Genomic DNA, 23,136 nt, shown 5'->3' with positions numbered 1-23,136 from the left:
AAGTTTATTGAATCCACCGGAAGGGAGCAGCAGGCAGGACACCAGAGGAGAAGCTGTTTGCAAGGCAGTGAGTGGATGGGGGCTGTTTTTAAAGAAGGAAGATGAGGAGGTATGGCGACATACGAATTCTCCCTTTTCTGCCAACAGGTCCTGGTTGTAAGTAGCCCATTGGTCAGTTAGGGCCTATGGATATTTTGAGATGGGTCGCCTGATGGGCCTGTCCATATTCAGCCAGGTGGTCACTGTGGGCCCTTTCTACACTCCATCACTCGAGCCTGTGTGCCTAAAAGCAGCCTCTACCCATTCCTTAAAGAATTTTATTAAAATTAGTAGGACCATTTAGAAGTTTTTTTTCTCCTGGGAAATGAAGATTGGCTCTATAATTATGCCTTCTCCTTAGAAATTTAATTTATCCTTTTGTAACACACAGGTGAACCCTTCTTTTACTTGGTAATTGTATGTAAGCACAGGTGCTGATTAACCATTGAGCCCCTTTCCCTTCCAGTTTTACATGTGACCATTGGTGCTCTCGGTCCTGCCTGGTTTGGGTACAGTATCTGCTTTCCCTAGGATTACTCAGTTCACTCACTTTCCCTTCCCCTGGTGTCTACATAGAAATACACATATATCTATAATTTATAAATGGATGTATTATTAATAGAAGAAACAGATCCCTATATATTAATACTTTTCCAGTTATTAAAATATAGAATATATTCTAATTATCCTTTTATATTACAACTGCTCTATCCACCCTTTATATTACCTTTTCTCCTTTGAGTATCATTGTGAACATAGAGAATCATCGAACATTTTACAGGTAAAATATGTTCCAATTAACCACAATAGAACTTACTTGAAGCTCAAATGATCACAGTCTGGTTTGTGAAGGCCCTTGAAAGACTCCTTCGTGTTGACATTATTGAAAACATCATTGCTTTCTGGAAACAAAGGGATATTCCTGATCCTTTGCTTTTATTTCTGTTTTTTTTCTTGCCATGAGACATAGTCATAACATCCTTTCAAGGAATCAGGAACAATTCTTGTTCCTCATAGCAGAGAATTGTATTGAAACCAAGGTCTGGACACTAGGGAAGAACACAAGAGTGGATGGAGGGCAAAAGTACAGCAACTACAGATGTTGTTGGACTGTTTTTAGTAGTGACAGAGCTCGGAATGTATATATGAATTTACACAGATGTTTCTTATTTAGCTCATCGTATTACTATACCATACCTGTTTTGTTATGTTTTGTTTTTAAAAACTGTTCTGTATATGATTTCATTGATCACTTAGATTTTCTCCTATTTAACAGTATTCTAGAAGGGTAAGACGGGGGAGACTGATGAAGGCTGGGTGCATCGGTCACTAGTAGGTAATGGTTTTGGGGAAGAGACATGATCGTATGGAATGTAAAAGAGCGCGTAAGAATAAGACATTTATTCATGTCTGTCTACTAAATGTCGCAGGTGTTATGAGGCTTTGATGATGATGTCTCTGCTCCATGTGGTCTATAATCTGGTAGTGGAGGCATTCATGTAACAAATAATTTTTTTTTTAAGATTTTATTTATTTATTTGACAGAGACACAGCGAGAGAGGGAACACAAGTGGGGGAGTGGGAGAGGGAGAAGCAGGCTCCCCGAGGAGCAGGGAACCCGATGTGGGGCTCAATCCCAGGACCCTGGGATCATGACCTGAGCTGAAGGCAGATGCTTAATGACTGAGCCACCCAGCCGCCCCTCATATAACAAACAATTTAACCATTAACTGAAATGAGAACTTCCAATGAAACATAAAGAATGTTCTGAGAATGTATTGTAGGAGCATGTACCTAGTTCTGAGGGTGTTAGGTTAGATAGAAGGGAGCAAGGAAATGGCACTTGGCAGGTGAGTGGTAAAGAACAGTGAACCACATTCAGAAGATGCTTGCTGTATTTAGAGACATTAAGGGCCCACACAGACAGGAGATAAAACCGTAGCTATTGGAGGCTTGTTTTTAAAGAAATAATTTATACTTTTTCTTCCAAAGCCTTGTGAATTAAAAGGAAAATAAAAAAGGATCATAGGATCAAAGTTTATGGGCTGTGTTAAAAAGAAAACCACAGGCCCAAAATGGTATTACTTAGGTTAAGGCCCCAAGTCAGTAAACCAAGACTTAATACCTAACCTAACTGTAGTTTCAGCCCCCCAAGAATGTAACCTGGACCTAATCAGCATGGAATTTCCTTGTTAATATAAGGAAAATTTGCTGATAGACCCCTTAAGCTCCCCTTAAGAGGGCAACCTTGCCAAAACAATACATTCCATGCTAATAAATTCCTTCTTTTTTTATGCCCTCTCTCTGCCTTCAAAAACCTTTCTTTAGTTTAGCGCAGTGGAGCTCTCCCCTATTTTCCAGATGGGGTGCTGCCCATTCATGAATCATTTAATAAAGCCAACTAGATCTTCAAATTTACTCTGTTGAATTTTGTTTTTTAACACCCATTTACCCTAAGAGTAACAAAGACACAATTTATATTCCTTTTCTATAGGCACATAGCTTGGCACCAATAAAGCTGAGCTTCCCTTTTCTAGGAAATTTTGATTACCTTCTTAAAATTGCTCCCTCCCACACCACACGCTTCTGCTTCTCCCCTGCTTATTTTTTTCCCCATAGCACTTAACATTTTCTAATGTAGAATGTGAATTACTACTTTTTTTTTTTTAATCTGTTTGTTCTGATTCTTCTACTAGAATGTAACCTGCACATGGGCAGGTAACTTTTGTCTTTCTCACTAACTGATATATCCCAAGCAACTAGAATGACACCTGGCACATATGGGGCATTTAGTTAATATTTGTTGAATGAATGCACTTGTGCTGCGTTGGGGAGGAAGAATTTTCTTTGGCCCTTCAAGATTATTCTGGCTGGTCTAAGAATTAACATGAGACAGATTAATAGGAGAAAATCAAACAAAAGTTTATAATAATACATATACCTCCAGCATACATTGGAGAGCCCAGAAAAACTGAGTAACTCCCTATAATGACTGAAACCATCACCTTAAACACTAGCCTCAGCTAAAGACAAAAGAAGATGATGGGTGTGGGGAGTCAGTTATGGAAGGTTACCAGGAAAAACACAGTAAATAAGAGTAAGATTGTTATGCAGATTTAATCCCATGCCTTCTCCTTGATAAGAGTTTCTAAAGATTGAGTCATCCCCCTCTTCCTGGCATAACAACGGAGAAACACCCTTACAAATGAGATTTGCCTTATGAATGTAAATACCTTTTACAGAAGAGTAACTTCTACTTGGTTTTCAGAGTTTCTTTCATTTCTGCTGTTTCTTAAAAATAACCAGCTTAAAATAACCAATATGCCAAAGCGTCATATCTTGGGGTGGCAAAATTTGCTCCCTTTCAGCCGTAACAATTTTTCTGGAGTTGGACTCAGCTGATTTTGTTGTTTATATAATCACTCAGTGGCCTTCCTGGAGTTATCTTTCTCTGTTAATATTCTCTTAGACTGACACTATAAATTACATGTGAAGCAAATCAGTTTGCAGAAAAATTGGAATGTTGAATATCTTGAATCATTGTGTCAGTGGAATCTTGAAAAAATGGGAGCGTTGGGAGGCTAGCAGTTTAATGCTGTTTCTCAAAATTATTATATCCTCAATTCAAGTGGGTAGAGCTAGACTGTCATAAGGCCATTTAATCTAGCCTTAATTTTATACACATGAGGAAACTGATTTAGCAAGGTTAGTCCAAGATCAGATTGTCATGTAGAGTTGAATGAATAGAATACTCTCATTTTCTTTCTTTCTTTTTTATTTTATTTATTTATTTGACAGAGAGGTAGCGAGCACAAGCAGGGGGAGTGGGAGAGGGAGAAGCGGGCTCCCCTCTGAGCAGGGAACCCGATGTGGGACTCGATCCCAGGACCCCGAGATCATGACCTGAGCTGAAGGCAGATGCCCAACCAACTGAGCCACTCAGGCGCCCCAAATACTCTCATTTTCTTAACTTCATAAGTTCAGAGCTCATTCCCAGTGTTCTCTGACACTTATTATAGAAGCTCATACCCACATAACACCTGTCGTGTTAGAGTTCTTCCTGAGAACATTCTGGAATGGATAATGGTGGAGTATGGGAGCAGGGGGAGTATGTATTGAGCCTTTTCCCACTAAGATATGGGATTTAAATATATGGCATTGATTTTGAGGATATAAAATATTTAAAATAATTAAGTTTTATCTGTGGGGCCAGTAAGGTGATTTCCTCGTCGTATCAGGGTGCCATACAACATTACATTTTCCCTGTTCGATTTTCCTTGTGCATTTGTTGGCTGGAATGAATCATTACATTGTAGAGTCTTTGAGGCAAGGGTCTATGTCATCTATGATTTTGGTAATCCCTGTAGTGTCTGGGATATAGTACATCCTCATATGTCTCTGATATCCAGTGGTCATCTGAAAGTTGAACAACAGATAAGAAACATTTACATAATGAGAGCATGGATCAATCTTATTACTGGTAGAGATTTCAAAGGAAGTAATCAAAAGAATTGCCCAACACTCTCTTATCAGTCTTTTCCACCTGAATGATTATAGAAGGCAGATAACTTAGAGATGGGGGAAGTTGGGGAAATGTTTTTTCTTCCCTACTAGCGTGGCATACAAGATCTAGTTGGCCCAGTTTATTGAAGGAAAACAATATTCTTTTTTTTTTTTTAAGATTTTATTTATTTATTTGACAGAGATAGGGACAGCCAGCGAGAGAGGGAACACAAGCAGGAGGAGTGGGAGAGGAAGAAGCAGGCTCATAGTGGAGGAACCTGACGTGGGGCTCGATCCCGTAACGCCGGGATCACGCCCTGAGCCAAAGGCAGACGCTTAACCGCTGTGCCACCCAGGCACCCCGGAAAACAATATTCTTTTCTGATTGGTTGTGTTCAAGGAAAATAAACTCAAGTCATTTAATGAAGAGTTGTATCTTTTTTTTTTTTTAAAGATTTTATTTATTTATTTGACAGAGAGAGACAGCCAGCGAGAGAGGGAACACAAGCAGGGGGAGTGGGAGAGGAAGAAGCAGGCTCATAGCAGAGGAGCCTGATGTGGGGCTCGATCCCGTAACGCCGGGATCACGCCCTGAGCCGAAGGCAGACGCCCAACCGCTGTGCCACCCAGGCGCCCCTGAAGAGTTGTATCTTAACGTATATTCAGTTTATCCCCTTTATAGATATTGCTTTTTTTTTCTTTTTTTTCCCAATTTTTATATTTTGAAAGAGAGAGTGAAGTGGTGGCAGAGGGAGAGAGAGGATCCCAGTCAGGGTCCATGCCCAGCGCAGAGTCTGACATGGGGCAAGATCTCACAAACTAGAGACCATGACCTGAGCTGAAATCAAGAGTTGGATGCCCGGGGTGCCTGGGTGGCTCAGTTGTTAAGCGACTGTCTTCTGCTCAGGGTATGATCCCAGGTCCCTGGGATCAAGCCCGCATCAGGCTCCCCACCCAGCAGGAAGCCTGCTTCTTCCTCTCCCACTCCCCTTACTTGTGTTCCCTCTCTCGCTGGCTGTCAAATAAATTAAAAAAATCTTTAAAAAAAAGAAAGAGTTTGACGCCCAACTGACTGAGCCACCGAGGTGCCCCTCTTTGATAGGTATTGCAATCAGCAGCACTTAGCACTTGCCAAATTTATTGTTAGTATGCTCATAGCCCTTGTGATGGAGATAAACATTAAGCAGAAATAAACCTGGCAACAAACCTTAGTGAAAATAAGGCCTTGAGAGAGTATAAATACGTTTGTCTTAGTTTGTGGTAAAAAATAGACTGCCCATGTGTATCCTGGTGCAATAAGAAAAGAACTTTGTTATTTTTTATGCCACATCTGTTAAGGATGTTGGGAAATATGAACTAGTCAAGTGCCCCATAAAGAGGTAATGGTCATTTTTCAGGATTTTCCTTCTTTCTCTCCCCTTCCTTCCTTCCCTCCCTCCCTCTTCCTTCTTTCCTCTTTTCCCCCTGCCCTCCCTCCTTCCTTCTTTTTTTCTCTCCTTTTTTACTTTTTATTTTAAGATAACCATAGACTTTAGACCTTGGAGTTGCAGATATTCCCTGAGTGGCTTTCTCCCAGCTTCTCCTTATATTAGCATGTACAGACCATAGAACAATTTTCAAAATCTGGCACGATACTATTAACTAAACTACAGACCTTATTCAGATCTCACTAGTTTCTCCCCATAATGTCATTTTTCTGTTCCAGGATCCAATCCATTTTGTTGTCATGGTTCCTTAATCTCTTGCAGTTTATGACAGTTCTTGCCTTTCCTCGCCTTTCATGACCTTGGCACTTTTGAAGAGTCAGTAATTACAGTCAGTAATTTTGTAAAATGTCACTCAATCTGGGTTTGTTTGCTGTTTTGTCATGATTAGACAGGGTGTCATGCATTATTGAGAAGGCGACCATAGACCAAAGGTAATCTGTTCTTCCTGGTACATCATATCAGAGGGTATATGATGTCAGTAAGTATCACAGATGATGCTAACCTTAGTCACTTGGCTAGGATGAGGCTTTCCAGGATTCTCCACTTGGAACTCACTATTTGTCCTTTTGTGTAATTATCAAGTGTTTGGGAGCAACAGTTTAAGAATATACAAATATTCTGTTTTTAACTTAACCTTTCGACCAGTAATTTTAGCACCCACTGAGGGATCTTGCCTGCAGCAATTATTACTGTGGTCCTCTAATGCTGATTTCTATTTCCTACATTAAAAAATAGATTTTTGTTAGATATCTGATGGTTACTGATAGATATTAAGGATTCCCGCCCTCTTCCCAGCACTGCCCGTTTTGGAGATTCAAGTGATCAGGGTTTAAATAATATTAAATGTGGGAAGGTAGATTAGAAGAAGATGAAGGGTTTAAAAGAGGATTATACTACTTCAGCTTTGTAGTACTTAGATATATGGTCCATATAGGAAGCTTCTTGGAATGGCAGGAAGAAAACCTGGGTCTTAGTTGAAATTCTATTAGCTTATTATAAGTAGGTCTTTTTACTCTAATTTTCTAATTTTAAATATAAGGACAACTTATAAATTATTCAAGGTAACAGGTAAGGATGTAGTACTTCGATTATTATGAAGGGTCCTAGAGGGTTTATGAACTCAAGTGTCCTTATGCTATATTAAAATATAGGTATCATAGCCAAGTCTACTTGTACTTATTAAAAAGGAATCAGGTGAACATTCACTGGGCATTTACCATGTGCAGGCACTGTGCTAAATGCTTTACATATATTAACTAGTTTATCCTCTCGCACTTTTATGAAGGCGACTTTATTAGTCCCATTGTAAAATTGAAGAACTTGAGGCACAGGGAAGTTAGATAGCTTGCCCCAGGTCACACAGCTAATAAGTGCAGAGTTAGAACACAAACCGTGGTGGTCTGGTTCCAGCATTTGCACTCTTAACCACTCTGCTATAAACTTGGGCCCTGGTTGTAGCTATTGGCAGGACTGATGTTCACCTAGTACACATTCATCTGGTGGCCACACCCACTAACTTCTCATCCGACTGCTCGGTGCCCGTGCCCTATAGGTGGGTAAATATTTGGGATATAATCCTGACCACGGGAGAATAACAAATGTTCATATCTCCTAATTATGTTTCAACTGAGCAATTATTACGTTTGACAGTATAAGTGAACCTGTGGAAATATTTTAAGGTGTTTATGTTTGGAAGCACAATAGCATAAACATTTTGAAGTCAAAACAAAAGTATTGGGCATGCATTTGTTCATTGTTCTTCCCAATTGTGTGGCATTAACCCGTGTTTGTCTTTGGCCGCAACGTATAAGTAGTTTGGCTCTTATTTAAAAGTGATTATTAGATGTGTGATTAGGTGTGTTACAAAAATGGGATATTTGAAAAATGGGGTCACCAGTGTTCTACTCTTTTTGAATGCCTGGCACCAGCTTGGTGATTTGGCTACTATTTGTAGACTCTGGTTCAATGAGCAGTTCTGCCTATTTCCTTCCCCGCCTGCCAAGCATTTGTGGTCTAGTAGAAACGACCCCACTTCTGAGGGTTATGTGACTGGCTAGCATACCCACTACTGAGGGGTGTCTGGGCTGCATGAACGAATTACATTCATATGTCTTAAAATGATTTTGATAATATTCCTGCTTTCAACTATGTTGCTTCAATTCACCTGCACTATTTACACGTATATCAAAGGCATGAAGTTCCCCTACGGCAAATAGAAATAGGAAAATCTCCGGCTGAAAGTGAGAGAGCTGGACTTTTGTTTTGGCTTTGCCAGTGACTTACACTGTTACTTTGGGAAAAAATACTTAGCCTCTCTGGCCCCAGTTTTCTTCTTTTTTAAAAAAAGAGTTATTTATTTATTTTAGAGAGAGAGAGAGCATGAGCAGGAAGGGCAGAGGGAAAGGAAGAAGGAATCTCAAGTAGACTCCACATGGAGCCTGAGATCACGACCTGGGCGGAAACCAAGAGTCTGACGCTTAACCAACTGTGCCACCCAGGCCCCCGCCCTCTGTTTTCTTATCTGCAAAGATGAAAAGGACCTCATCCAGCTGCAGCATTCTTTGATTTAGTGCTGAAGTGAGTTTTCATATAGTTTGGTTGATGATTTGCTTGTCTTGCCATTTAAATAAGTGCTAAATGCAGCTCCTAGATAATGCTGGTGACAGGGGGCTGTGTTTTCATACTTCTGAGAAAGAAAAACGGCAAAATACAAAAGTGTGTAAAACTTGCTTTGAAGATTCATATAGTACCACTTGCTGATAGGACCAAGGAAAAGCAGCATACTTTCATTTAGTCTTAGAGACTGCTCATTGTAAAACATATCCCATTTTCAGAGATGTTAAGGTGTGGAATTCATTCCAGTTAAGAAATGCACAGGGAACATCAAACAGGAAAAACATTGTATTCTATGGTACCCTGATAACAAGATGACATCACCTTACTGGCCCCGCAGACGAACAATTATTTTAAATATTTTCTGACCTCAAAATCAGTGCCATTCATTTCAATTCCAGGTCTTGGTGGGAAAAGGCTAAATTAGCATGATGCACTGCTGCGTCTTAGATTTGATGAGATGTGATAGGAAGGCCACAGTGTCAGCTCTCCATCGCTTCAGCATAGTGACCACCTGCGGCCTTGCTGGAGCCTGAGCTGCCTAATCCAGATAGGGTCTACATCTTTGTCGTATGTTCCAGAGCTGCTCATAGACAAGCCAGAAATGTGGAATCGAATGTAATTGACTAAAGGGGCCTACCTAGCTCAAAATTATGACTTCGCCCAGACACGATCACTATCTTCTCTATCCTCACAGGGCATTTTGCATACTTCTGCCATAACCCAGCACAGTATTTGGTAATGGTTTCCTTTTCATTTCTCCTTCTAGATGCTATTCAACAGCCTCATGCTGTTTTACAGAAGTGGCAGACAGTTTGGAATGGAGTAGGCATTCAACCATATTTATTGGAGGAAGACAGATAAGAAGACAGAAAGGAAAGAAGGATGGGTGACATTTGGAAGATTATAGGAGTGGTTTTTAGGTGACTCAGGCCACCATTGGTCACCAGGAAATATGATGCAAGTGAATTTTGAATGAAGATTTAAACTTCAGGTAACAAAATTATTCAAGAAAGCACAAGGAAAATCAATCCATTGTTTAGAGGCAGAGCTGATTTGGGTGAAAATAGATTGTACTAGACTAAGCACCCACCATGAAACTCTATAGAGAACCAGTGTCATGAAAAGTCTTCTGATATATGATGTTTTGCTCTGATGCTAATATTAGCTGGGCAGTTACTGTACCTCCATGTCTCAGTTTCCTTGTCCGCAAAATGGGAAGACTCAGAGTACCTGAAAAAAATCATTGTAAGAATTCAGTCACATAATGTATGTGATTAATACAGTGCCTGGCACACAGTGAGAGAAGGAAATAAGTGTCAGATATCATTATCTGTGTATGTGTCACCAGTCAGCAAAGAGTTGAGGACCAATGGAAGTGTTTTATTGGTCTCTAATTTGGCAATTCTTTCTAGGGATTTTTCTGTTTTTTTTTTTCCCTTAAACCAAGATTATAGCTTCCTTATTTTGTTTCCTTAACATTCAGCTCTATATAAGTACTCCCTTACTTAAGAGTTATCATTCTTCACCTATCAGGGATCTCCCCATCAGCTAAAGCTACATTTCCCCTTTTCTTTTTTAGTGAATTGGTGCTTCTTTTTGCGAATGGACAACGCAGCATTTGAAATGCATGAAGATGGAACACACAATACTTCTTCTATGGGGAAGATGAACACCAGCTCCAGAATGGTAAGGTGGAGATTTACACGTTGAGATTAGCATCTTCCAAATCTTTATGCAGAGCTCAGGAAAGAATCCCCTTTTAGACCAGCTTTCTTCAAGTGACTCTTTTTTGAAAGGTAGCATCTCCTGCTCTGAACATTTCTTGATTTGCTTTCTGTCTTATAAACTCTTAGCTCACCTCTCCTTAGCTCTGTAATGGTCCAACTTTCCATGAATTGTTGTTCACGGTATTAATGAATTGTTTATTGCTCAGTAGAATATCCTCATACAATGTTAAACTGAGAATGTTGATCCATGATTATACTATACAAAATATACCATTTAAGAATGTTGACATACTAACATCTATGTTAAGAGTTATTAGTAATCAAATATATGCCTGCTCAGAGAGGTATTCGGAGGGCAGTGGACAGAAAACCATGACATTAGGACTTATGAATGCCATTTTCGTGGTCAGAGGAACGAGGGCAAATTGGTCCAAAGGTTAAGGTGTGTATTCTTTTGGTAGCTTTCAGTAATGTGGATTGCAACTCACAGAAATAACACTGTTGTTTGTAGCATGTATTTGTAATGTGAAACCAGGAAATTGTAACACAGAAATACATAGAAATATTGTGCTTGGACTTGGTAGATGGGTTAGTAGTTCAGACAGGTAATACACGGAGGGACGGAGTTTAACGAAGCTATTTAAGTGAAGGAGGGAGGGAGAAAGAGGCTGAGATCTGTCAGGTCAGTTGTTTACTGGTATGTTACTTTTCCCATGCTTATTACCTGTACATGTGATTACATATGTATATTCTGGAGCTAAAAAGCTCTTAGAATATAGTCTCTATAATCTCTTTACTTTTCAGGTGAAGAGACTGGTAAATAGGGGCTAATTGGCTGCACTCGAATGCATTTTATATACAAACTTAACTGGCTACTTAATTTTCTAGTAATTTATTCTGTGCCTCAGCTTTTCATATGTTTATCACTTCCTTATCTATTTGGGTGTCAGCAAGGTATATGGAATATGTGTGTGTGTGTGTGTGTGTGTGTGTTTGTATTTATTTATATTTACACTTATATTTACACATGTATTATTTTACCGAGTATATTTATACCACAAGTACATTTTTTAAGTAAAAGCAAATATAAACCAAATTGAGAAAGGAGGCAATATTTTTAATGCATCAAGAGTAGAGAATAATGGCTTCATAATTTCTCTTAGGAGAAGAAGAGGCAGTGGTCACTGATGAGCGTTTTCCTAGTGTGTCTCTTGGCCTGCACCGTCACCACAGCAGTAGGAGTACTGATACTTTCCTTGGTTTATGTTTACAACTCTCAGCCACATTCCCAAGTCCATCTGGGACTCGAAGCCCGGCCTCTGCAAACAACGGTTCCCATAGTGCAAAAGGCTGTTGATCCAAAATTCCAGTTTCTTAATCATTTGCCTAAATCCAAGGTATGAATCACACACTTAGCAAAAAGAATTATCTGTTCTACTGGCTGATTTCAAAACAAAGTTCCCATTGCCTGTTTACTAAGCTTTGTTCTCTACTCATTGGAAGGAACTGACTGTGGGCCATCTAGATGGAGGGAGGTGAGAGATAGAGAAGAGGAAGGGTTGGATTGATATTGGCCCCAGGCAGAGATTTTCTCTCATAGATAGCTCTGTGTCAGCCCAGAGGGGAGGATTGCAGACAGACACATGCAAAGCACTCCATTCTCTTGTCAAGATAGGTGTTGTCTTCATGTCTAACATGGACTGGACTGACAGTTCTGTAGGTACTACCACTGTCATTCCTGGAGTCCTGTTCTTCCTCTTCCCTTCTGGACTCCAGTCTTCGCCTCCTCACCACTGCCTTTTCTGGTTTGCCTCCCTCTTACTCTGCAGTGGCCTCATGTTCCTCAGATGGCCTCCATGTTGACGGTTGCTTGTCTATGACGTTTCAGGTGTTTGAATTCCCTGGTGGTGCAATCCAGTGGGCCCGGTACAGGAACAATGTCAAAGACTATCTCAGCGTTGAAGAAGAGGCCTTTGGCAGCAGCTTGAACAGTCAGAGATCACAGATGACTCTGGGGACCCTGAGAATAAAAAGCAGTGGCCTCCGGGCACCTCACTGGCACTTCAATGCTAATGAACATGGCTACCTTGTACAGGTATAACCAGTTTGCCCGGGTTCCGCGCCTCAGTGTTTATGCCGTGTGTCCTCAAGCTATTATTTTAGTTGTTGCAAAACCCACTTGACTAAATGACAGACAACACCCAGGCTTTGGCTGTATTCATGTAAGTTAGTTAGCAGTGCCCTGAAGCATTAACCTGTTTGTTGTAATTATTCTTGGCATCACTTTGAACTTCTTTCTTCAGTATGAAATCATTTTTCATTTGCTATTGTTAAAATAAGATCACTGTTCCATCGTTCAAGCCAAAGCTAAAACTCATAGCTCTGATCAAGTGATCAAAGAGATGGCAGCTTTCTTTTAAGGAAAAAAGCAGTTTGGTGGTGTTCAGCCTGGAGTCCCTAAGATCAGGCCAGTTGGATGCCCTTTGTGGTTCAGACTTTTTTAGAATTGTCTGGGAGCCAAGGGGAAGAGACCAAAAGGAGTGTTCTCATTTGAATTTCAAATAATCATTAATTCTAAAAAGTATTTGTTGTTGCATTCTGTATTCCAGATACCGGGGGAGGGGTAGTGACTAAGTGCACATGGCAACTTTCAGAGTTTGGTCTTACCCTGGTGATCTTGTTAATAGACCAGCCAGTGTTATGTGACCTATTTCTGTTGGTGTTAATAAAACTCCTTTTTCAAGGCAATTCATTCAGTTTTAGAATTTACAATAGGAAGAGAGATTAGAATTTCATCTGTCTGAGATCAAACACTTCTTATTTCTTATGAGAGAACAGAGGCTCAGAAAGATTGACTTTTCTAAAGATAAACTGTAGTTGTTGGCTGGCCTGGGACAAGGTCCATGTTTTCTGACATTTTGTCTTTTTCCACATATACAAAATATGTAAAAGAGGACAGTCTTGAGGCGCCTGGGTGGTGCAGTCGGTTAAGTGTCTGCCTCTTGGTTTTTAGCTCAGGGTGTGATCTAGAGGTGGTGAGATGGAGCCCTGTGTTAGCTTCTGTGCTCCGGGCGGAGTCTGCTTAGGCTTCTCTCTCCCTCTTCCTTGGCACCTCCACACCCCCGGCTCTCTCTCTCTTAAATAAAAAAAATAAATCTTAAAAAAAAAAAAAAAAAAAGAGGATCGTCTCCAAAAGGTTAGTTTCCATGGTTCTGGCTGAGTAGTGGCAGAGTAGTAGGAGGAAGGAAAGGCAGGTAAGTGGAAGGGGACCCTTAAAAACAACCCCCAGGTAGAGAAATTAGTCTGGAGCATGTTCCAGTAGGCCTGGAATCCAGCTCAGTCTGGGGAGCGGTTCTGGAAGTCCAGAGAGAGTTTATAATCTGAGCTTCTAAATGTGAGCTAGAAGGTGGTCAAAAGGTACAAACTTCCAGTTACAAAATAAATAAATCATGGGATGTAATAAACAGCATGGTGACTATAGTAAATAATACTGTATTGTAAATTTGAAAATTGCTAAGAGAGTAGATCTTAAAAGTTCCCATCATAAGAAAAAATTCTATCGGGGGTGATGGATATTGAAACTAAACTGATGGTGATCGTTTCACAATATATACAAGTATCGAATCTTTATGTTGTATGCCTGAAACTGATAGAATGTTGTGAGTCAATTATATCTTAATTATAAAAAATGTAAAACCATTCAACTATAAAGGAAATAAACGTGGGCTAGAATCTTGTTTAGATCCCAGGAAAATTGTAGGATCACTCACGCATGTGATAAGGAACCAGTCAATAGGATGTGAAGGCAGTCCCTCTACCGCATACTCACCCGAGGCTGTTGCTTTTGTTTCTGAGTATCTTCCTGAAAGCCTTGGAAGGAGTGGCCCTGAGAGGAGCGGGGCAGCTGGTGTGGCCAGTGCGCATGGCCCTGCAGTGCATGTCCCATTGGCCGCTGTGCTGTCTCTGCTGTGCATATGGAGTAGTTGGTACCTTGATATGGATAGACACTTTTGCTGTTCTCTGCCTGTGGACTCGGAGAGAGCTCTTTAGAGGTTCACCTCTCCCCTGTGTCTTTAATACCCATCTGGAACTGAGTTGTACACGTCTGTGTAGACACAACAAAGACTTCTTGTGGATGCTTCTCTAGTGATCAACTCTGGAAGAAATAATGTTACCTCTTCTACTTACTTTACAGAATAATACTGTGGAAATGATTAGAGAATGAGAAAAAGTATTTTGTATAAGTGGAATCAAAGTATACTGTAGTATGGATTAAAAGTGTAGACGTCCCCCCAGCCTTTGGCAACCACCATTCTTGTCTCTACTTCTAGATACGTTGACTAGAGAGTTAAGTTTTAGGGATCTTCTGTACAGCATTGGTACAGCATTGTGCCTATCATTAACAATAATGTATTGACCACTTAAAAATTTAAGAGGGTAGGTCTTACGGTAAGTGTTCTTAACACAATTAAAAAAAAAGAAGTGTAGACTTTGGGGCTGGACTGCTTAGGTCCAAATCCCAGCTTTGCCACTGACTAGCAGAGTAACGTTGGGAAAATTGAACATTCTCTCCAGATTCAGTTTCTCATCTGTAAATTGAGGATAATAATAGTACTTGCTTCATAGGGTTGATACAAGGGATGATTGAGTTAAGTGATGTAAAGTGCGTAGAAGAATATCTGGACACAGAGTAGAAGTACCGTATTATTACTATTAGTATTATTATTAAAATTGTATACAGACTTTTTATCTAGAAAAAACATTGCGTCCGTACGCATACACAGGGAAACATAGACATATACCAACATGCATGTCAGCGTGACCACCTGTGAACACACACACACACACACATGCTTGTAGTCTTTTCAAACTCTAAAGCATGAACTTAGAATTCTAAATTCTCAATGGGAGTGATATTGCCCCCCAGGGAGGGCAAAAACTGGTCCTTAGAAGGTAAAAATGCCTTACTTTTTTTTATGTGTTAAACACAGATATGCATGTTGTACATAAGCACTATGTATATACAGTATACCCAGATTTACAGTACATGTGTAGTGTTAAAATTTCAAAGAATGGTGATTAATAAAAAAGACTAAGATGGTACCTTATAAGAGATATAATGAAAAAAGTTTGAGAAACATTGCTCTAAAGTGATGTCGTGTGTGTTTTCTCTTTATGTTTCAGGGGACAGCATGGATAGGGGTGGTTGATGACGGTGGTGCAGTTACTACATACAATGTTACAGCTGGCCAAGTGATCTTCTTCCCTAAAAATACTCTACACTGGATAAAGAATGTGGGGAATGAAGACTGCTTTTTCTTGCTCTTCTTTTCCACACATGATGAACTTCAGACTCTGGATGTTGATGATGTGTTTTTTTCAGTACCTGAAGACATTGCTTCCAGGTCACTTAAGGTCTGTACCACTGCTGAAAACAAATCCCTCTTTGAGGGTTTGTATTACATAGACACAAAGAAAGCATGAGTATTTGTGTTTCTAGGGTAGCAGTCAGTAGGGTACGAGTTGGGTAATGAACTCAAGAACATAACTTGTATTCCTACTAAAGATACACAACTTGTTGAAATTGACTTAGCTTTTACTTTCCTTTATGAAGGACATCTACTTCTACAGGAAACTATAATGAATTGGTAGAAAAGTTTTGATAGAGTTAATAAAAATTACTATAATTTATATCTCTGAGAAGACATAAGCTCATTCAGGGAGAACTTTACTACGGATGATGTAATTGTGTTTTCCTAATCTAATGTAGAGAAGCCCATTGTTTTCCTGAAGGAAAGCTGCTCTTGGTCTCTTTAAGTACTTCTAATATCATGGAGGGACTGCTTATAGACCTGGGTGTAGATGGAGAGGGCGAGATGCAGGTGCTGACAATACAAATGGGTGATCAGAAGAATTGGTGATGGCCCATGAGTGGCGACTGCAAGGAGTTCTGTGGTAACTTTAGAGATCTGTCTAGGGAGGTTTTGAGATTTATCTCACAGCACATCCTGATCTAATGTTATAGGGAGAAGTGGAAAAAATGAGTCATTAAGAGAATATTGGTAAATATGAGAGCCAGTGTATATTTTTGTAGGAGTTATAAAGATTATAAAACATCAACACCTTTAAAGCCAAAATGCATTGAAAACTTGGAGGATGTTCATAAATATCACAAGCCTTAGGCTGATTGAGTTTAGCTCCTTTGACTGGGCCATTGAAAACCGCAATGCTACCCTTTCCTCAGCTACCTACCTTTCTATTACTAAAATTCGTAGAATGTTTCACAAATACCTTATGTGATTTCTTATGTGTTTCAGCCTGAAGGTGGAATTAATTTCATTAGAACATTCCAGAAGCAAAAAGAGGATCAGGGGGTCAACCTTCCTCCGAACTTGGCTGAACTGGTTATAAATCCTAGTTATGTACAGTCTCCAGACAGTCTTGTATGGAGATATTTTTATGACCTTAAAGGTATAGTATGTTATTTTGTGAAACCTTCCTAGTTAAGTGTTTATATATGTGATTATATAGCTGTTGAATTGAGCTGTAACTTTTTTTTTTTAATTGGGTCACAGTCAAGACAAGTTTGAAAAAAACACCTTTCTCTAAAGAATAGGAAATGAGAGAAAAGGAATGGAAGCAATAGAGAATGTTGTAGAAGATTTCAAAGTGTGAGGGGGGTGTGTTGGGGCTGGAGTTGCCTCAGGAGAAGAGGCTGATGAGAGGAGGGTCCAAGAATGTAGGTCTTAGAAGCCATGCTAATGAGTTTATACTTTATTTTGATGGGAAAGAAGAGCAATTAAGGGATTTTAAATAGGAGATTTTAATTTAAGTTTTAAATTTTCAATTAGATGTTATATTTTTTAAAGTTATTTTATTGAAGTTAATTGACATGAAACATTAATTTTAGGTGTTCAACACGATCTGGTATTATTGCAAAAAGATCACTACAATATAAGTCTAGTTAATGTCTGTCACCATACATAGTTATAGAAATTTTTTTCTTGTAATGAGAACTTTTAAGATCTTAGCAACTTTTAAGTATGCAATATAGTGTTATTAACTATAGTTGCCATACTATGCATCCCCATGACTTATTTATTTTATAACTAGAAGTTTGTACCTTTTGACTCCTTTCACCCACTTTGCAGACACTTTACTCTCCGCCTTTGGCAACCACCAATCTGTTCTCTGTATCTATGAGCTTGTTTTTTGTTTTAAGAGTCCACCTATAAATGAGATCATATGGTATTTATCTTTCTCTGTCTGATTTATTTCCCTTAGCATAATGCCCTCAAGTTTCATCCATGTTGTCCCAAAGGCAAGCTCTCATTGTTTTTTATGTCTAGAAAATATTCCGTTGTATGTACACACCACATTTTCTTTATCCGTTCATCCATTGATGGGCACTTAGGTTGTTTCCGTATCTTGGCTATTGTAAATCATGCTGCGGTGAATATGGGGGTGCGGATATGTTTTCAAGTTAGTGTTAGGTTTTTGAAGTGACGGCTTATCTAGTTGAATTGTGGATTGGAAGAGGACACGTGAGAGGCAAGGAGATGAGTCAGGGGGCTCTTGAAGTCCCTCAAGTGAGGGATGATGGTGGCCTGCACTGTAGCAGTTTCGAGAGGGAGAGAATTGTTATAAAGCAGGAGAATTCAAAGAAGTAGGACTGACGGGACTTAGTGGGCTGGCTTGAGGGTGAGGTAAAGATTGACATGTAGGATGACTCTCAAGTTTTCTAACAAGGTCCCCTGAATTGAATAGTCTGTCTTAAAGAGGTCTCTCTATGTTAGAAATTTCAGGAGAACTTGGAAGGTAGGATAGTATCTGACCGTCTCAGGTCAGTATCTTCGGGGCACATAGGATCTGGTGACAGCGATTCCTACCACGTGTTTCCTGGGACTGCAAAAGAGCTGATGTACCTTAGTGGGACTACATTTGGCTCTCCTTAGTATCATTTTTTTTTTAAAGATTTTGTTTATTTATTTGACAGAGATAGAGACAGCCAGCGAGAGAGGGAACACAAGCAGGGGGAGTGGGAGGAGGAAGAAGCAGGCTCAAAGCGGAGGAGCCTGATGTGGGGCTCGATCCCATAACGCCAGGATCACGCCCTGAGCCAAAGGCAGACGCTTAATCGCTGTGCCACCCAGGCGCCCCTCCTTAGTATCATTTTGAAGTATTTTATCTTGTTTTTCAAACTTCCTCTGACTCAGGTTCAAAAGAATATCGATTTCCAGGAGGAGTCATACAACTGGCACAATACTGGAAAAATGCAAGTGAACTAAGCAACCATGAAAAAATTTTTAGTGAATTCCTGAATCAGGTAATTGAAAGAAAAAAATATTTTAAAGATTTTTTTCAATTTATTTGAGAGAGAGAGAGTGAGAGCAAGAGAGAGCATGAGTGGAGGGGAGGGGCAGAGGGAGAGGGAGATGCAGACTCCCCACTGAGCAGGGAGCCTGACACAGGGCTTGAACCCAGGACCCTGGGATCATGACCTGAGCCAAAGACAGACATTTAACCAACTGAGACATCCAGGAGCCCCGAGAAAAAGAATTTTTGGTGATCGTTAAGATGAATGAAATATGAAATTTAGATTGGATTCAACCTTCTTTTGGAAAAAAGGAAAAGGAAGAATCTAGTCAAATATTATTTGATTTGATTAATGGAAACTATTAATTGAGGCCGCAGTGTGGATTTGGAAGCTTAACTTCTAGGCATGGATGGTTACGTTAATGAAAAGACTAGATGCTTGTGAAATTTCTCTTTCATTTGTTTTTAAATGCTCAACTGGCTGCATTGCATAATGACTGAGAGTTCAACGGTGGCATCAAATCCCCTGATTCGAATCCCAGGTCCGCCACTGTGCAACCCTAAGTAAATTACTGAGCCAATCTACATTTCAATTTCATCAACTGCAAAAAAGGGGGGGATAACACTACCAACCTAAGAAGATTTTTATAAGGAAGAAGAGACATAATAAATGTAGGGGTATAAAAAATTACATGTTCTCAGTGAGGGCTGCAGAAAGATAAATTATAATTAGGATTATGTGAATGGTTAAGTTGCTGAGTAGGATGTTTGCTAAATAACTGGATTTATTTTTTTTTCCTTTTCAAGCATCAGAATGCTCTCACTCTGAGTACACTCAGAATTTATAACAATGGATTACGACAGCCACATTTTCATTTTAATGCAAATGAAATGGGATATGTAATAAGTGGATGTGCAAAGGTAATTTCTCCACGAACAGCTTTTTGAACTTTCCTCTTTAATGCAGAAAGAAGCAAACAGGAGGTTTTTCTTTGTTTTGGGTCAGTTGTTGGTAACATTCGAAGACTTGGTGCTAATGGCTTTCTGGGTACAGTTTCCACAGAAGATACCATGCAGGCCATGCTAGACGGCTTCTAACTTTGATATTAGCATGAGAAGAGGCTAAGAGCATGTCAGAAATGATAAAGAAGTTATCACGTAGGGTGAAGGGTCTGAAACATTTTACATTTTCAGTTTCAGAGTTTCTCGCATTTTTAGGTACTACAAGGTTTAATGTGCTGCCCTTTGGGGACTATGACATCACTGGGTGCCTCTCAGTGTGCTGTGAGTGGGGATGGCTGGGAAGGTGTGGAGTGTCAGTAGGGTGGCCACGTATCCCTGTTTATGGGGGATCCTTGTGATGTACACTTGTCTTGGCGACACTGGTGACTCTTCAGAGAGTCTTGGTTTGGATGACCAGTTATATGGTTACCATAAGAAAAGCCAAACTGAATAGCACGTTATGGTAGTGACTTGACTGTAGTTCTTCTGCATTTTCACGGGGCTCCCTGGGGAAATCTACAAGGGCCTACCCAGGTCACGTAGGCTTCCGGCTGGTCCCTGTCTCCATCCTGACAGAAAGAACCAAACCAGACTGAATTGTATTTGTTAGGTCATCTGTAGCAAAAGTTTTGTTTTATGTTTTTAGAGGTGAAGGCTTGAATACGTTGGAAAAGGCCTTGTAGTTGCTCCCAAATTGTATTTCAAGGATCAGATTTTATTTCTGGTGTGCTTGTGTGCTCACGGGTGTGCATCTGTGTGCACATTTTGTCTCTGGTCCTTTTCAGGGAGACTATTAGGATGCTGCTGTCCTGGAAGGCTGAATTTTCCTGAGGAGGTCAAAAGGAGGGCATGAGGGTAGTAAAACTGAGATTTAAGCTTACTGCCTGATCAGGGAATTTATAATCCTTAATTAGAACATACTGATTGATGCTCTTTTTGCATGATGTTTCACAGTATTAAACTCACTAATGCATTTTGAAGAACATTTACTTAAATAGAGTGTCTTTTGACTTCTGTGGGGCTATGTCTCAGAAACAGAAGATTTTATGTAAAAGATGGCCTCTATTTTCTGCTATTTACCCTCACTAAGAAGTCCTTTTATAACTATATGTTTTTACTCATCTGTTCTTCATTATTAATACTTCTCCTTAATGAATGTTTGATTTTATTCACTTAACTTCAACATAGTTTGTTTTTTTCCCCCCCTCTTTAGGTGGGCATTATTAATACTCAGGGTACCATAGAGTTTGATGTTCACATTGGAGATGTGGTATTTTTCCCCACTGGAACCCAACATTACATTAAGAGCTCATGCGATGAGGATTTGCTTTTCCTTCTTGCCTTCAGCACCGGAGACCAGGTGAGTACAAGACAGTTTTAGAGAGATTGCTGAGTGCCTCAGATGTGCAGAATAGCCTGCTAAACAAGGTATCTGGACCCCAGGAGGCCCTCAGTAAATGTGAGCTGAACGAATAAATGGATGAACTGGCAGAACATATGTGTGAAGAGAAGGAGAATCAAATAATCTCATTTGGTTATAAAGGGATCGCATATATCACATTTTCTCCTAATTCCCCAAGTTCCAAACCAAGTGAGAAACACACACACATAGACACATAGACACAAAGAGAGACAGAAACACACAGTGAGACAGATCCAGAGCGACAAATTGAGAGAGGCTGACTGAGAAAGAGAGTTAGCGTCAGAGAAAAAAGAGCGTGGTAGAGAGAGGGAACAAGGACAGATGGTCAGACCCAGCCGACTGGACAGCCAGGCCAGACAGGCAGACATTATCAACCCAGTGGAGGGAGGCCTGTGTCTGGAGTAGGAGGACCCGTTATTTGGCAGCAAGGTTTGCCTCCGTCATGTGCCCCTGGGCATGGAGCTCTGAGAAGCCCTTTTGTTACTAGTCCTTGTTCACGGGAAGACAGAGGGTCTACCCTCATCAAAGAGAACTCCCTTTCAGCAGGATAGACATCCCTTCCAAAGAAAGTTTCCAATGCCTCAGCACCTCTAACCATCAATTGGACTTTCCTTATTCTCAGAGTTGAATAGGTGAGCTCCCCGTGGCAAGGGAAGACAGGCATACAAGGTGACTGTTCACAGGAATTCATAGCGGCCATAAAGTTACACAGCCAAGTACCTTGCTGTCTTGCAAGTGCCTTGATGGCTATAAGATCTTTGTAGGAATCTGAGTACTTTTGTGCTGATATATCTTGTTTTGGTTTCCACTGCCAGTTGCAAACCCTTGACATGGACGATTATCTCCAGGCCACAGCAGATCACATCCTGGCCCAACTTTTCTTCAAGAAGCAAAGTGAGTTTAAGAAGATCCCCAAATTCAAGGAGGACCAGGCAATCAACCTGCCATAGATTTGCCGATGAGTTCATATTTATTCTTCCTTTCTCATTTGTTATTATTGTTCTTAAAGAAGGACCACTTTGCTAATGAACCTGGCTGGAGCTCTTCACAGAGTAGAAGTGGGAAAGCAGGTGCAAAACAGCCCTGTGAGCTCATTTAGCTGACAGTGATGATAAGCAGTGTATGCTAAGGGAGCATTTCAGTATCCTCTGTATAGATTAGTAGGTCTATGGAGGAGACCCAATAAATTAATATATTTTTATATGGATTTTAGTGTATGTATATATATTTATTTTTTTTCCTTCTGTTACTTCAAATTTTATTACTCTAAATGAAAAGTCATACATATCAGTAAATTTTACTACCATATGTGTATTTTTGACACTCATCACTGTGAAAGGAAGTCAGCCTATACGTGTACGTAGTGAGGCGCTGGAACCCAGGTACCTCAAACCTTGTCTGGAGAGTTCAGCGTAGAACCCTAGGCTGGTGGTTCTTAACCCTTCTGTTGGTCTGAAGATACTTTTTACAATGGCAAAATTTTCAAGGACTTACTCATTTGACTGGTTGTATACTTGCTGTATATTAGCTGAGAAAATATGCAGTGATGAACTAATTATAAAGTCAATACTTTCTTTGAATGTATTGGATTTCATTAATCACATCAGCAATCATTTACATTTGAAGAGTAGTCATCCCTATATTGGAGAAGCATGTGGTTTATTTAGTCCCTTGGCAATGTCTGCTATGTATGTGGATTCAAGAACCACTTGTCATCACTGGAAGCTGGTAGGGGCTGGTGGTCTCCAAGTTGGGGGTCATTGTCTTAAGTAGAAAAGAATTTGTTCAGATTTATTCTGTGCTGGGCTTTGTTTATAATTTATTTTAATAGGTATTTGGTACCCCTGCATTGTACTTGGGTCCTGCCATTAGTTCTGGTTTATATAGGACTACTGGCAGTTAGTCCTTTATAAAATTCTCAAGTCAGTATAGCCAAGTTTTAATGCTTTTGACCACTACCCCCCTTCAGATATTCCCCTGATACCTAATGGAATTTTTAGATGTCTTAGTGTGTTTGTTCCCA

At 40.0% G+C, this 23,136-nt stretch overlaps 1 protein-coding gene across 1 annotated transcript; it reads left to right on the top strand.

Moving 5' to 3' along the window:
• Window positions 1-10,195: 10,195 nt before the first annotated feature.
• LOC121103223 lies at window positions 10,196-22,063 on the top strand. Its single transcript, XM_040632365.1, has 9 exons — window positions 10,196-10,331; window positions 11,536-11,769; window positions 12,261-12,467; window positions 15,557-15,787; window positions 16,690-16,843; window positions 18,589-18,698; window positions 19,496-19,609; window positions 20,904-21,050; window positions 21,929-22,063. Exons 1-9 carry the CDS (start codon window positions 10,248-10,250, stop codon window positions 22,061-22,063), a joined length of 1,416 nt encoding a protein of 471 aa, XP_040488299.1. The 5' UTR covers window positions 10,196-10,247.
• Window positions 22,064-23,136: the final 1,073 nt, after the last annotated feature.

This window comes from Ursus maritimus, unplaced genomic scaffold, assembly GCF_017311325.1.
Source record: "Ursus maritimus isolate PB19 unplaced genomic scaffold, ASM1731132v1 scaffold_18, whole genome shotgun sequence".
In the NCBI taxonomy this organism is placed as follows: domain Eukaryota; kingdom Metazoa; phylum Chordata; class Mammalia; order Carnivora; family Ursidae; genus Ursus; species Ursus maritimus.
The sequence above is the reverse complement of the archived record's forward strand: the minus strand, read 5'-3'. Positions and strand labels throughout refer to the sequence as shown.

What these genes read in the sequence shown, in the direction of transcription:
- LOC121103223 (XM_040632365.1), top strand. Translation starts at nt 10,248, where the DNA reads ATGGACAACGCAGCATTTGAAATGCATGAAGATGGAACACACAATACT. An exon ending in TTAGTGAATTCCTGAATCAG is followed by an intron (nt 18,699 to 19,495) that starts GTAATTGAAAGA and finishes TTCCTTTTCAAG; the next exon opens with CATCAGAATGCTCTCACTCT. An exon ending in CCTTCAGCACCGGAGACCAG is followed by an intron (nt 21,051 to 21,928) that starts GTGAGTACAAGA and finishes TTCCACTGCCAG; the next exon opens with TTGCAAACCCTTGACATGGA.